The sequence below is a fragment of the Myotis brandtii genome, unplaced genomic scaffold, assembly GCF_000412655.1.
Source record: "Myotis brandtii unplaced genomic scaffold, ASM41265v1 scaffold48, whole genome shotgun sequence".
NCBI classification, from domain to species: domain Eukaryota; kingdom Metazoa; phylum Chordata; class Mammalia; order Chiroptera; family Vespertilionidae; genus Myotis; species Myotis brandtii.
In genome coordinates this window covers 10,442,213-10,458,369 of record NW_005368341.1, presented here as the reverse complement: position 1 = coordinate 10,458,369, position 16,157 = coordinate 10,442,213, and the positions used below count along the sequence as shown (strand labels likewise).

At 37.0% G+C, this 16,157-nt stretch overlaps 2 protein-coding genes across 7 annotated transcripts in view; one reads left to right on the top strand and one right to left on the bottom strand.

Moving 5' to 3' along the window:
• The window catches only part of TMEM243 (transmembrane protein 243, mitochondrial), a 60,042-nt gene that overhangs the window by 16,787 nt on the left and 27,098 nt on the right, over positions 1-16,157 (bottom strand). The gene's annotated exons all lie outside the window — the stretch shown is intronic.
• The window catches only part of DMTF1 (cyclin D binding myb-like transcription factor 1), a 66,111-nt gene that overhangs the window by 44,102 nt on the left and 5,852 nt on the right, over positions 1-16,157 (top strand). For 2 of the 3 annotated variants that reach the window (XM_005876142.2, XM_014547581.1), the window contains 3 exons: positions 10,781-11,749; positions 13,207-13,416; positions 15,721-15,806. In XM_005876142.2, coding sequence (XP_005876204.1) covers positions 10,781-11,749; positions 13,207-13,416; positions 15,721-15,806 — 1,265 coding nt within the window. Of the gene's footprint in view, positions 1-5,171; positions 5,197-10,780; positions 11,750-13,206; positions 13,417-15,720; positions 15,807-16,157 lie in introns of those variants that run through there. The other variant, XM_014547582.1, reaches the window with a different exon arrangement.

Below are 16,157 nucleotides of genomic sequence, written 5' to 3'. Positions count from 1 at the left end.
GCTCCACGCGCACCTCCGTACCTTTGTATTTTCCACACTGCGCCTCCTCTGAGCCTCGGTATGCTGTTCTCTTTCCTTCTAGTTGAAGAATCTCTCCTCAGCCAGCCTTCCTGTGGTTCTGGGTGATGTCCGTTCCGTCTTTTAGTTGTATTTTTGAAGTGGTTGTTTGCGGCAGCAATCTCCGGTGTTTGCCTATGCCGCCATCTTGGTTTCTCTCCTTGACTTCTTTTTAAAGTTTGTTTTTGTTTGTTTGTTTGTTTGTTTGTTTACATTCAGTGTTATTTTGTATTAGTTTCAGGTGTACAGCACAGTCGTTATACACTTTACAAAGTGCTCCCCATACCTCCAGTACCCACCTGACACCATACATAGTTATTGTAATGTTATTGACTATATTCTTTACTAGAGGCCCGGTGCATGAAAACTCATGCACTGGAGGGGGGGCATCCCTCAGCCCGGCCTGCCCCCTCTCACAGTCTGGTAGCCCTCAGGGGTGGGAGGCAATCAGGGGAAGGCGATGCCCCATCACACCTCTGCTGCTGCCACTTCCGGCAGTGCAAGCCTCGGCCAGGCCTTGTTACTTGAGCCTCGGGCGGCCCTGGGTGGCTGGGCAGCTGCCATCGAGGCTTGCCTGCGCCTCGGGCCGGCCTTGGGCGGTGGGGGAGGCTGAGGGGACTGAGGGACTCAGGAGGCGGGCCCAGCCTTGCCAAGTGCCTGCCGCCCCAGCGGGGCTGAGGGGACTGAGTGACACTATCTTATGGCTGTGGGCGCCACTATCTTTGAGGGTGGGGCAGTCAATTAGCATATTTCCTCCTTATTGGCTGTGGGTGTCACCATCTTTGCGACAGTGTAAGGATCAATTAGCATATTCCTTCTTTATTAGATAGGATGCTGTATTTCACACTCCTGTGACTATTTTGTAAGTACCAAATTTGTACTACTAATCTCTTTATCTTTTTTTGTTTTGTTTTGTTTTGTTTTTGTTGTTGTTGTTGTTGTTGTTGTTGTTGTTGTTGTTGTTATTGTTAATCCTCACCCAAGGATATTTTTTCACAAATCTTTAGAGAGTAGGAGGGAGGAGGGAGGGGGGAGGAGAGAGAAACATCAATTGGTTGCCACCCACATGTGCCCCAGCTAGAGCCAGGGATCAAACCTGCAACTCAGGTATGTGCCCTTGACTAGGATCCAAACCCAAGACCCTTTGGTGTGTGGGCCGATACTCTAACGACTGAACTACACCAGCCAGGGCAAATTCCTTCATCTTTTTTATCCAGTCCCTCAACAGGTTCTTTTTGCTATTAATTTGTATAAATCTGGTATTTTATTATGGTATTTTATTATGATTTAATTTGTGTTTTTCTGATTATATGTTTTCATATGCTTATTTGTACATTTGTGGTTCCTCTTTGAAATTCCTGTTTGTCTTTCAGCAATTTTTCTGTGGGGTTTTTCTTTTTCTAGATGTACTTAATGTATGCCAGATCCTAATGATTTTTTGGTTGTGTTACAGATGATCTTGTCCAATTTAGTGGCCTGTCTTTTCTTTAGGTGCCATTTCAATATCAAAATTAATCATCTTTTTACTTTCATATTTTGCATGCTGTTTAAGAAATCCTCCCTTTCCTCAAGGGCATGAAGATATCTCACATATTATTTTATACAAATTTTAGAGTTTTGCCTTTCACTGTAATTTTTTTCCCCCAGTAGGTGAGATAGGTTTTCAGTGTTGTTGTTATTATGTTATGTTATGAATGACAGTTGTCCCAACATCATGGAATGTTAGTTTTTTCCCCAGTGTCCATTCTGTCCTAGATCAAGCTTCTATAGATTTGTTTTCTAATCGTTCCCAGGTTCTGTTTATTGATACCTGCACCAATACAGCATTGTCTTCGAAAGTCCCAATATCTGATGGGTCAGGTCTCTTCATGAGTGTTCTTGGCCCTTTGCTCTTCCATTATAAATTTAAAATCAACTTGCAGAGAATGGAAAGTTTTCGGAATTTTTATTGGGACTGAATTGAATCTGTGCATCAATTTCAGGGGAATTAACATCTTTACGATACTCCATCTTCCTATTGAAGAACATTGTATGGCTCTCCATTTTAGTTCCTCTTTAATCTTTCAATACTTTTATATTTTCCTTCATAAAGGACTTATATAACTTGCCTAAGATTTAGTTCTAATTTTAATTTGATGCTTTTGTAATGAGAATTTTTAAAGACTTTTTTATGAGCATTGTATAGAAATGCAAATGACTATATATTGATTTTATAACCACTAGCCTTCCTAACTTCCTACTCTTTTAAATCAAAATTTTTCATAGATTTTTGGGATATATATATATATGTATGTATGTGTGTGTATATATATATATATATATACACACATACACACACATATATATATGTATATATATATTTTCTGCAAATGATTTTTTTCCCAAGCTTCATACTTTTTATGTATTTTTATTTTATCACCAAATTTCAGACTATCACCAAATTCTAACTTGCTAGGAGTGTTTTCATATATGAATATTTCATTCTATGTATGCTCTATCCACACTTACTGAGATTTTACATTTTTTTCCATAAATCTACTCATGTGATTACTTGTGTTCCTGGAATGAGCTCACTTTTTACATTAATTATTAACCTTTTTATGAGCATGCTAAACTATTTTAAGGATTTGGGGGATCTGTGTTAATGGATGAGCTTGGCATGAAAATTAATTTCTGAAACTGTCCTTGTCTGTTTTTTATATTAAGGCTATGCTAGCCTAATAGAATGAACTGAGAAGTGTCCCCTCCTTTTTTATTTACTCTGGAATAGTTTAAATTCAGAATTATGTTTATTTTATTTTATTTTATTGCTTGATAGGATTTACCTATCAACTCATGTGGGCCTGGGATTTTCATTATTTCATTATGGTTTGCATTATTGATAACTGATTAAACTTTCTCAATGGTGCATGCTTATTAGATACTTATTCTCTTCCTGAGTCAGTTTTGGTAAGATTTTTAGAAATTTATTTTATGTAAGTTTTTAAGTGTAGTGCCATAAAATTTTCATAATGTTCAATTGTCTAATCTCTATAGGCCCCATTTTTCATTTCTAATATTGTTGTTTTGTCTTTTTTACTACTTTTGCCATAAGTTTATCATTTTGTATTAGTCTCAATGGATCTTTTCAAAGAACCAATTTTTAGCATTGCTTTTCCTTTCTATTTTTGATTTTATTAATTTTGTTCTTACGATTTTCTTCTACTTTCTTTAGATCTTAATTTTTTATAATTTTAAAAGAGGTTGGCAGAACTTGACTTTTCTGAATTTTACACAGTTTATTTTGGGGAACATTTAAGTATCACTATTATCTTGCAACATTTTGAAATTTATACTTATTAATGAATTAGCAACACATTACTTTTCAAGATGTCATTGATAACCTTTTAAAAAATGGTTTAAAAATATAGTATATTCATATGAATTTTATCAGAAATCCCTAAATCAAAGAAATGTAACCCATTTAGGCACGCGGAATAAAAGATGCTACAGAAATCATCTTTGAGATGTCAAAAGACGAAAGAAAAGATTTCTACAGGACTATAGCATGGGGTCTGAACCGGCCTTTGTTTGCAGTTTATAGAAGAGTGCTTCGCATGTATGATGACAGAAACCATGTGGGAAAGTATGAAAACTTGTAATGTTGCATGATTTCATCTAATTAGGGGATATATTTAAAGGACTGCTTTTTAAAAAAAAAAAGAATTATTATCATAGCCTTAATTGGAGGCAGCCATACTATGAATTATTCTTGGGTTATGTTTCTCCAGGTCCATGTTCTGAATATGATGAAACCTCATTATAACTAAGGACTCCTTTGGAAATTAGAACCTATATTACCTTACATAAGTTTGATTTAAAACTTAGCTGACTTACTACCTCAAAGTCTGCCTTGTAGTAACATAAAAACTGTAATAGTGGTTAAAGATTTAGGAAGTATGAAGAGAACTCTATAAATTCATTGGTAACATTTTTTCCTATTCATTTTTATAGTATAGCATTTCCTAGTTCAGTGACTTTTTTTTTAAGTAACTAAATTTCTGGATACTATGCATGGATTCTATTATAGGTAACATGGGAGGACATATTTTCAATGCAATGATTTATATGGTGTTTTGACGTATTTTTTATTTCTCTTTGGGAATTTCAGGTGGTGATAGTATGGCTTATCAGATACTCATTTGTTTGTTTTTTAATCCTCATCTGAGAATACATTTATTGATTTGAGAGAGAGAAACAACCATCGATTGTCTACCATATATATATTCCCTGACCCAGGATCGAAACCACAACCTAAGCATGTGCCCTGGCCAGGAATCAAACCTGCAACCTTTTTTGTGTATGGGACAGTATTCCAACCCACTGAACCACCCAGCCAGGGCTGAATACTGTTTTTTAGAAGAGTATTGCATTGACTGTATTGTATACTTGTCCACTTTAAAAAAAAAAAAAGAGCTTTTTATTGGAGCTAGAGTATGTCAGTGCACATGCATGGGTAGAGGAAATGAAGATAATTTTAAACTTTTATGTGCCTTGTGAGAATTTACCATAGATTTCTTTTCTAACTCTGGTTTACAATGTCATCAATAAGTGTTTCAGAATAGCTATGATATTAGAGTGCCTGAACCGAATTTTTTTTTAAACATATTTTTATTGATTTCAGAGAGGAAAGGAGAGGGAGAGATAGAAACATCAATAGTGAGAATCATTGATCGGCTGCCTCCTGCATGTCCCCTACTGGGGATTGAGCCCACAGCCCGGGCATGTGCCTTGACATAGGCTGACGCTCAACCACTGAGCCACACCAGCCAGGCATGAACCAAATTTTTAAAGGAAGAGTTAGGCAGCATAGGAGCAAATATATTTTAAATGTTGCATTTTCTAGAGAAAATTGTAAAGTCCTCACTTTTATTATAGCTAAAAGTATGTTGTTGTTTTTTAAAGAAAGTAGAAGTATTAATTTTTATTAATATACTTTGAAATTGGTTACCTGGAAAATATTATCCATTTTAACATTGGACTCAAGTGAAATTCTGATTTTTATTAAGGTTTTTAGCATTCTTTGTTTTAATTGATCTTTTTTTTTTAATTTCTTTAAATTTCCAGATATACACCTGAAGAAATTGAAAAGCTGAAGGAGTAAGTTTAAAATTTTTTATTCATTAATTCTGATAGTTAGGTTTTATTATTATTTTGTCTTGTGTTTTAAAAGTTTTACTTTGAAATGTCAAGAGATTTTTCCAGACTGGTCTAATTTAATCCTGCTGTTATGCATGATTGACCATAAAAACTTATGAGATCTATACCTGCACAGAGTAGCCATGCCCGTAAATTTAGTCTCCTCCTGTCGTTGATTGACAAATGAAATGCATCCTTAGACCGCTGTTAGGGGTTACAGAAGAGATCAGATGGCCATTCTTGGTGACCTGAAGTCTAAATCTGGGGAACTTATATACCAGGATCAAAACCAAGGTTGTGCTACATGCTTAGTTTAGAATATGACTTGGCAGTGTTTCACTTAATTTCTGGGCTATTTCACTTAATCTCTACCTTATAAGGGCTATTTCACAGGAAACATAATTTTGCTTCATTGAGTTAGAACCATAAAGTATGAATTAATGTATTGTATGTATCATGAAAAAAAATTGAAGGATGATCCTGTTTATAATGATAAGTACTTATGAAACTTTTTCAGATATCTGAGAAGAGCTTGTTATGAGTATTCAAAAGGGAAAAATCTTGGGATTGCCTGGGAGATTGTGTCAATAACCTGAGGGGAAATTTGGTCTTTTTTGAACACGTATCCAAGTTACTTATTTCTTCTCTGACCCAGGAAAAAGGCAATTGCTGCCTGTTTTTTTTTTCACCCACAGACAACTGTGGACCCCAAAAAAAGGCCACACTTTCAAACTTTGGCTCTCAAAGTATTGCTGCCCACAACTTCCAAACCAGTCAAATGGGAAGAAGAAGAATGAAGAATAAATGATGAAATTAAAAGGGAGAAAACAGTTGAACCAAATGCTGATTGGCAGACTCTTGTTTTAGGCTCCGGATAAAGCATGGCAATGACTGGGCAACAATAGGGGCGGCGCTAGGAAGAAGTGCATCTTCCGTCAAAGATCGGTGCCGACTGATGAAGGATACTTGCAACACAGGTACTGTGAGTACTACTGGTGGGTTTTTTGGTTTTGTTTCATTTTTTGGTCACATTTGAGCTTCCTGGCCTTTCCGATACCACTTTCCCATCTGTTCTGGAAAGAGATTTGTCATTCACTTTTGTTCAAATTTTATTTTCTAGTCTTCCTTTTTCTTCAGGCTTAATAGAGCCAACTAGTTCTTTATTGTTGTGCTTTTGTGTAAAAGTGGCCTTGCTCACAGAGACACAACATTTCAGTTTTCATAGGTTTTAAGTCAAGCATGTTTCCATTTTGTAGCAACCCAAAACTGCTGCAGTTGGGAAAGTATTTTTAAGAATTACACACAGGGATTTTTAAGGCATATATACAGGAAGTAATTTTAATTTAAGCTCATCTAACTGTTGAACCTTTGTTAATAACAGCTTATCAACATATGTTTATGAAAAACTTCAGTTCTAACCAGGTCCCACCTTAGGAAGAAGCTGTGTTCCAATAGTTTGTATGTATTTGCTTGTTTTAAACTCAAAGTAAATTTTTCCATAGAAAAAACTTGGTGTTTCAGTCCCTAGGCCAGATCACAAATACTTATTTCTTACTGTATCCACATGTGCAGATGGTATTGTTAAACCTAAATTTTGTGCCCAGTAACAGTATTTAGGCTCTGTCACTAAACTCTCATTAACCTATTTGCGTCTCAGTTCCTCTTTAAAGGGAAGAAGAGGCAGTGTTATAGTTTCCTTTTAGCGCTGGTGTTCTCTGAAGGATCCCTAGTCTCTGAACAGTTCTTTTTTTTTTTTTTTTTTTTTTTAATCCTCATCTGGGACATGCTTAGAGAGAGACAGACATCATTGTGAGAGAGAAACATAGATTGGTTGCCTTCCATACGTGCCCGGACCAAAAATCGAACCAGCAACCCTTCAGTGCACAGAACAATGCTCAACCACCTGAGTTACTCTGGCCAGGCTAATTAGTCTTTTTTTTTTTTTTTTTAATCTTTATTGTTGAAAGTATTACTGGGCTAATTAGTCTTTTAATAAGAAAAATAGTTCTCAAATTAAGCTTGAACTTCCAGTATATATATATTTTCTTCACCCTCCTACCCTGCTAAAGTGAAATCAGTAATGTTTCCTGCTAAATCCCTCCACCAGCACTATTATCTGCAAGGCAATGAAGACATAAATCCCACCAACTCATTCTCCAGTGAATGACAACTTAATGAATGAAGTAAGAATAGGAGATTTAGATTTAGGATGGACCCCAGAGGTTCATGTAAGATGTTGTGAGTACAGAACCCCCTTCATTAGCATGATTTGGACAAAAACCATGCCATTCCTGGATTGCCAGCCTGAGGGTTTGAGCTGCACATCATCTTTCCATGTTGCTACATATTGTTTCTGATCAGGAGTTCTCTCCGCTGTGCCACACCATGAGACAGCAGTCTGGGTTTTCCCTTCCTTTCCTACCATAGGAGAGCAGGACATTGTCTTGAATCCATGGTATCCAGACTGTGCCTAACACAATAATAGGCAGTAAATATTGTTGATTAAACAAATCTTGGAAGCAAGCACATAGCCTTTTTAAATTTTTCCAGAAGTCTTTACCTACTAATAGTAACAAAATGGAAACAAGTCTTTTCCTTTCTGTTTTTTTAATCAAGCTCTTTAAGAAAAGACCAAGAGCAGCATTACATGTTATTAGTGGGTTTATGAGTTCAGAAAAACCTGTAATAAAAATATGCATGAATGCCAGTCTCAGACTTGTATTTCATCACAGTAGTGGGGATAGTGGGGAAAGGAGACAGTCTAAACCTATTTTTATTTTTACTAAAATGGGTGGGAGGCCATATATGTTATTTCACTTGCCCTCACCATTCATTCCTGTTGAGCCTACGCCACTTCTGCAGAGCAGGGAAGCTTAGGTGAGCCTAAGATAGAGTATGAGTTTCTGTGCCCATCAAGCCATCGGTGAAGCTCCTCCCATTTATGATCAGGTACAACTGGAGAGTACATAAAATTCTTTCTAGTTATGCTTTGACTAGTTTTTCTTAAATAGTCACTGTGTGCTTTGTATTTGTATTCTGTAGTATTTTCTTTTGTACTAAGAACCTGACTGGGTTAGTAAAATGCAACTGTTTTAGTAGGTATTATATGCAGTTTCACACCTGAGGGTTATTCAGAAATAATTTTAGTATTACTGCCTACTTCCCATCAGTCCTTACAAATACAGGGCTGAGTCTGATCTGCAAAGAGAGAGAGAGAGAGAGAGAGAGAGAGAGAGAGAGAGAGAGAGAGAGAGATAGCAGTAGTATTCTGGATGATTTCCTTTTTCAGGGAAGTGGACCGAAGAAGAAGAAAAGAGACTTGCAGAGGTGGTTCATGAATTGACCAGCACTGAGCCAGGTGACATCGTCACACAGGGTGTGTCTTGGGCAGCTGTGGCAGAACGAGTGGGTACCCGCTCAGAAAAGCAGTGTCGTTCTAAATGGCTCAACTACCTGAACTGGAAGCAGAGTGGAGGTACTGAGTGGACCAAGGAAGATGAAATCAATCTCATCCTCAGGTTTGTGTCCTAAATCTTTTAATGACAGAAGCTTCTTAATTGCTGTCGGCCCCTTGATTTTTCTCTTTTGGTTTCCCTAAATGCCTAATGTCTGAAAAGCATCCTTCCCATTTTCCATATTGAGCTCTTTTTTATTTTTTGTTTGTTCCTTTTTAGTGATGTTAGTGCTTGTGCAAAGTACCAGATTGAAGGCGTGGAGACTGAAGTTCTCTATATCCACAGAACAGGCGTGGCACAGGCAGCGGCAGTGCAGCTTTTCCGCTGTCCCACCAGTGTGCCTCATTCCTGGGCTAGGTGCCATACGGCAGGTGAGAGGGCTGTTCAGTCTCCATGCCCTCGATCTTTGGCTACTGTGCTAGGAATGCCAAGAAGGGGGCCCAGTCTACAGTTACCCCAACACCTTCAAACTGGACCAGATCAGGCACTTCCGTTTCATACATATGAAAAAATAACTAAGGTAATAATCCTAAGCTTATTTTTTTAATTAGTTGGTTTAACCATGAAGAGTCAGTGACTCAAATGGGCAAAAAAACCATCAAGAAAATATTTGAGACACTGAAGTAATAGAAGCTATTGTTGTGACTATTCCCTACTGAAAATCAAAATCAGCATGAGAGTTAAAGCTAGAAAACAAACCATCAAAACCCCAAATTTAGTTATTTTTAGGGAGGGTTGGGTTGTTGCTGGAGTTTTGTTTTTATCTTGTCATTTTTGTTTTGGGTCTTGTTTTTAATAGTGTGTGTTTTTTTAATTAGTCTTTATAAATAGCTCATTTCTAAATACTTTTTAATTTTACAAATGGGAAAGTTCAGATCCCGGAAATAACTTCCTATAACATGCTATAAAACATTGCAGAACACTATACAACTAAACCTGTTCTTACCCTATTCTGACCTTTAGCTACTCCCATTCCTTCACAGTGCTTTATCTGGTTCGTTTACAGTTCTGCCCATTGGTTGTACCATTAACAAAAGTCTGTTGCTGGTGATATTTCATAGCTCTTAGCTCTGGAAGCAGCTCTGCACTCTTGGAATCCTACCTAACCCATGCAACTTAACAATAGCATCTCTTGGAACTCCAGAGTTAAGATGCTGTTAACTGCCATTCCTGTTATCACCAGTGTCATTATGAGAAGGGATATTATGGAGAAATAAACTAACATCTAACAGGTGCTTATTTTGTAACCTATAGGATAGCAGAGCTTGATGTAGCTGATGAAAATGACATAAACTGGGATCTGTTAGCAGAGGGATGGAGCAGTGTTCGTTCACCACAGTGGCTTCGAAGTAAATGGTGGACCATCAAAAGGCAAATTGCAAACCATAGCCTATTGCACGAATCTTTTCGTGCAACAGGCCTCTGGTATTACAATAAAAGATTATATCATTCCTCTAGATCTTCCATTGGTTTCCTGTCTGAGAGTTAAAGCCAAAGTCTTTATAGTGGCCTACAAGTTACCACACAATATCTTACTTTTCTTGTTCAATCTGCTTTGGCCACACTGCCCTCCTTGCTATTCCTGGGAAAATCCAGGCATCTCCCCATCTCAGAGCCTTTGCACTCGGCTTTCGCTGCCTGAAATGCTCTTTCTCAAGACACCTACATGACTGGCTCCCTTCCTCACTTTGTTCCAAGTCTTAGTTATTTTTCCTGGTCTCCTCTCTAAAATTTCAAATACCCTTCCTCACTTTCAATACATTCCCTTTCCTTCTTTATATTTTTCTTCTTACTACTTATCATCATCCAATATAATACTGTGTTCATTTTGTGTTTAACCCATTAGAATATAAGCACCATAAAAGCTGGGTTTTGCTCACTGCTATCTCCAATTACTCAGCAATACCCACTCTGGTATTAGATGCACAATAAATATTGGTTAAATACATATATATAAAATAAACATATTTATATATATGAGCAAGGAATGTGTTAGGAAATTAGATGGTCCCATTTTTTCCATGGATTTTTAAAAACTAATTAGAACTTGCCATTGCTATTCTGGAATTGAATTATTCCTTTCCTTGCAGTTTCAGAAAATGATCAGAGCTTTGAGGTGACCATGACTGCAACCACAGAGGTGGCAGATGATGAGATTACTGAGGGAACTGTGACACAGATCCAGATTCTACAGAATGAGCAACTAGATGAAATATCTCCCTTGGGTAATGAGGAAGTTTCAGCAGTTAGCCAAGCATGGTTTACAACTAAAGAAGATAAGGATTCTCTGACTAACAAAGGACATAAATGGAAGCAGGGGATGTGGTCCAAGGAAGAAATTGGTATTTTGATGAATAATATTGAACGCTACCTGAAGGCACGCGGAATAAAAGATGCTACAGAAGTCATCTTTGAGATGTCAAAAGACGAAAGAAAAGATTTCTACAGGACTATAGCGTGGGGTCTGAACCGGCCTTTGTTTGCAGTTTATAGAAGAGTACTTCGCATGTATGATGACAGAAACCATGTGGGAAAATATACACCTGAAGAAATTGAAAAGCTGAAGGAGCTCCGGATAAAGCATGGCAATGACTGGGCAACAATAGGGGCGGCGCTAGGAAGAAGTGCATCTTCCGTCAAAGATCGGTGCCGACTGATGAAGGATACTTGCAACACAGGGAAGTGGACCGAAGAAGAAGAAAAGAGACTTGCAGAGGTGGTTCATGAATTGACCAGCACTGAGCCAGGTGACATCGTCACACAGGGTGTGTCTTGGGCAGCTGTGGCAGAACGAGTGGGTACCCGCTCAGAAAAGCAGTGTCGTTCTAAATGGCTCAACTACCTGAACTGGAAGCAGAGTGGAGGTACTGAGTGGACCAAGGAAGATAAAATCAATCTCATCCTCAGGATAGCAGAGCTTGATGCAGCTGATGAAAATGACATAAACTGGGATCTGTTAGCAGAGGGATGGAGCAGTGTTCGTTCACCACAGTGGCTTCGAAGTAAATGGTGGACCATCAAAAGGCAAATTGCAAACCATAAAGATGTTTCATTCCCTGGTAATGTATTTCTTGCTTAAGTCCCTTGTCTTAACCATATTTGCTCCTCATGAGTTAGAGGTTAGAAGTTCTTTGTCTCAGCTAAAAAGATATGAGATATAGATTTTCACTTAAATCTCTGATGCCCTATTTCTTGGAAAACAAGAGTTGATGTGATTTGTACTTTCAAGGCACCTAAGATAAAAATATATACATTTATACACATTCTTGTTTTCACATAAACTATGAAGAGGAACTAAATTGTATATATTTTCATTGTGTACAAAGATGAATTTCTGAAAACTGAAGTTTAATCCACTTTTCTGAGTTGAATAATTTCATATATCTTAACTTTTGTTATGAAATTCTGTGATAAATTATTTTGTACAACAATAGCTCTGTGATGAACAAGAATAGATCGATCTGGAGACAAATGGTAGGGGAGAGGGGTTAGAGAGCAACCAAAGGAATTATATGCATGCATATTAGCATAACCAATGGACACAGACACTGGGGTGGTGGGGGCTTGCCTGGGCTGGGAAGGGATGGGGGAGGGGGTCAATTGGGGGAAAAGGAGACATATGTAAAACTTTAGACGATAGAAAATACATAAATAAATAACAATAGCTCTGTAAATTTTTAATATCATTTATGTAAATCTAGAAATGTTACGTTGGGATTGCTTAAAAGTGAGGCATAGCATACTTTTCATTACCTGCTGTGCACTTAGGCACTAATAACTAATTACCTGCTTAATTTAGGTAATCAAATTTATTCCCCTTAATATAGTTCTCCAACATCTATTTTTCCAGAGGAAAATTAAATGCTGAGAAACTTTGGCTTGATGAAAATGTCGTTTTTTAAAACAATTAAATACTCTGTTATAAATGTATAAATCTGATAAGACCCCAGAACAGTGAATGAATACTAATGTAACATGAACCAAGCCAGACTGCAGCACCACCTGGGAGGATTGATGTAGTTTATCATGACAAGAACTCAAGGTGGTTGTGTATTAGTTTGGAGACCATGAGCTGCTGTTCTTGCAGTGGCTAAAATATTCAAGTGCCCTTGAGTCCTTGTGGGGGAAAGTACATTTTCATTTTAAAATGAAAATAAGCTATTTAGCATTACCAATGTTTTTACTAAATAGTAAGAATTTTATGAAAAACCCTAGGACACAGAAAATGTCCTATTTCCATGTTCCTCACAATGGCTATTTTTCAGTGCATCTTAAATGGCAAGAACAATAAATATTATGTCATGAATTTTTTAAGTCTGTTGTGATGGAGAGCGTTTCTAAAAATTCCCAGACAGGCTGTAGTTTTAAAATATTTTTATTATTTTGGTAAGATTTCACATCCAGCATATAATTATTTATTCCAAATACTTTCCCTCCTTACCCCCACCTCCCTTGCTGCTTAGATGGTGGTCTGTCGGAGAGTCAATGTTCTTTTTGTCTACCCATCTCCCTTCAGTCTTAATAAAAGGTCTTAAACAGTTACATGAGAATCAAAAAAACAACCCAACGCTTTTGGAGAACAAATCGGGATCTGGAGTTCCAAACAGTAATTCCAGTTCCAGTGTACAGCACGTTCAGATCAGAGTGGCCCGCTTGGAAGACAATACAGCTATCTCCCCAAGCCCCATGGCAGCCTTGCAGATTCCTGTCCAGATCACCCATGTCTGTAAGTGTTTGGACCTCAAGACTTTTTGCTATGTGACCTATATATAATTTGGTTAATGGCTCTGATTCCTTGCAATCTTCTAGAATGTTGAAATTTATCCAAGTTGATGAATTAAAGGAGATCTAAGGGATCTATTTGTTAGCTGAATATTTGCACAAAAGATGAATATGATAGGAAGTGCTGATAACCAATTGGCCAGCCATTGTAGACAATATGAAATTATCTTTCTAGATGTTATAAATTAATAGTTAATAGAAAACTACCTCATATAGTCAATTGAGCAAGGAAATAGAGACCATAAGGTGGCACATCTTTTGTGGTAATTCTCTGGAAGTCACAAATTAGGAATGGATCTGAGGTGGCATGTAAAAGAAAGGGATTTTGATGAGGTTGTAAAAGATTTTCTTCAAGGACTAAAGACCCAGTTTCCTGTGGGAACTGTTGATTTATCTGTCTTTTCCTTAGCCCCTGACATTTTTGTGCTTAATGAGATTATGAGAACCTCTAGCAATTGTTGTAGGAAGGGGAAATATATTTCCTAAGACCTAAGCCAAGTTTATCATCTTTCTTCCTTCTTCCCATTAGAGTGACAATGAACATAAAATTCTCAGAACCATATATATTATCCGTAACTTACTTTTACATTACTTTTTTCCCCTCTACATAATGCAGCTTGACTATGGGAAGGTCATTGCCAAGAGTACATCAGTCACTGTGTGTCATTCTCAACCACGGGATTATTGGCATTTTGAGTGGGGCAGTTCTTTGTTGGCAGGACTCTCCTACACACTGCAGGATGGTCAGTGTCCCTTGACCCACAGAATGCACATAATGCTTTCCAGTCATAGGGGGGAAAAAAACACCCTACAGATTTTCAAATGTACCCTACGATCCTGTTTAAAAATCACTGGGCCACCTATGTAATTAACACTATATATGTGTATATGCAATGACTATCAACGTTATCTTATAGACATTTATATCAAGCATTCCTGTCTTATTCTTAAAGTTCTAATTTAAATTTGGTTATTTGCTTTAGTTTTCTATCACTGTAATAAAGCATGAAGAATTTTTCTTTGGCACTGCTTGTTTTTATACTCAACAATTGCAAAGCAACTGAAATTACTAGTCCACCATAAATACAAGAGCTACTGTTGGCTCTAAATTGATGGTGCATGGAGATTGCTACAATTTTTGTTGACTACTGTGTTGGCAGTAATTTTTTGGAAAACAGCAGCATTTTATAAATGATACCTTAATATTCATTCACAGCATAGCTTAGCCTCGAGGCACGTTTATCTACAGTCAGTTTGCTTACCTTTGATTTAGGTTATCAGGAATCACTTCAAATTATTCTAGGTATGATCTTAAGAATCCATCAAATAGTAAGAGAAATATTATCCAAATGAAGTGCATTTCTTTCCAACTGAGAAGTGTTATAGTCAGAATATAATAAACTTAAAATAAACACTACGCATGAGTTGATTGCAAGTCATTTTTCAGATGGATTTACCTACAGGTGCAACCGAAAGCACCAGAAGAGACCTTTCTTCTAGTAAAGTTTTAGTTCTAGGTAACCTTCAGCAGACAGATGAAGTCTGAGTCTCAGATGACACACCTCTAAAGAGATTATACTGTTTGATCTCTAGCGTGCTGTTCAGTCTCCCAAACGTGGTTGTTTGAAATACTTATATTTATTTCATGGTTTTAATCCTCACGACTATATGAGGTAGGCAGGACAGATAAAGTCTCTGGACTCCAGTTTGAATTAAAGTAAGTTATTTGCCCAAGTTTACATTGCTAAGAGGTGATGCCACTAAAACTAAAACCTAGTGTTTTAGGACTACCATTCTAGACATCTATACCACTCACCAGAATGTCTAGGAAATTTTCTTTTTTACCAACTTCCTATTTCTTTACAAGTTAGCCTCAGTGTATTCCTCTTAATTCCTAACACTAGAAATATTTTACGACCCATACCAGGGGCTGGTAAATATTCTCTCACAGCTACTCAACTCTGCCATTGTAGTGCAAAAGTAACCATAGAAAAGAAACACATGTAGCTGTGTTCCTGTAATACTTGATTTACAAAAACTGGTAGTGGGCTGGATTTGACCGTGGGCCAGTTTGCCAATCCCTGACCTATGCCATCCAGACAAATCCATTTCTTAATATCTCAAAAGAAATTTAAATGAATTCAGCTTTCTAGGCAAATTATTCAGTATGAGATTGCCTTCATAAGTAAATACACTAGGAAATTTACATTTATACAGCATTTTATTGTTGTCCTTGCTCTTGCCACAGCTTCAACAGACTCCCCTGCTGCTCCTGTTGACTCGGAAACAATAACACTAAACAGTGGGACACTACAAACGTTTGAGATCCTTCCAGTGAGTAATATTTCACATAGTAGATATTAGCCATTTTTATGTATAAGAAAGATCAGCTTGTATTAGTTTTGGAAATGCTACATATAAGCAAATGAAATATGAAAACATGACTGGCATTAAGTGTAACAATGTCCATGGTTTTGAGGCCAGATATTTAGTAGACAACATAAATTAGCCTTCCACTTTTATAATTAATTTTAGTCTTTTTCTCCACCTGTACATAAACCAATAATATGTTCTTTTTATATATAAAAATGACAGTGCTAATGAGTAGGGCACATGCATGCTATAACTTTGTATTGAGTCGTAAGTAAATATATAACCAAAAGGTTCATATTAGTTATTTGAGAA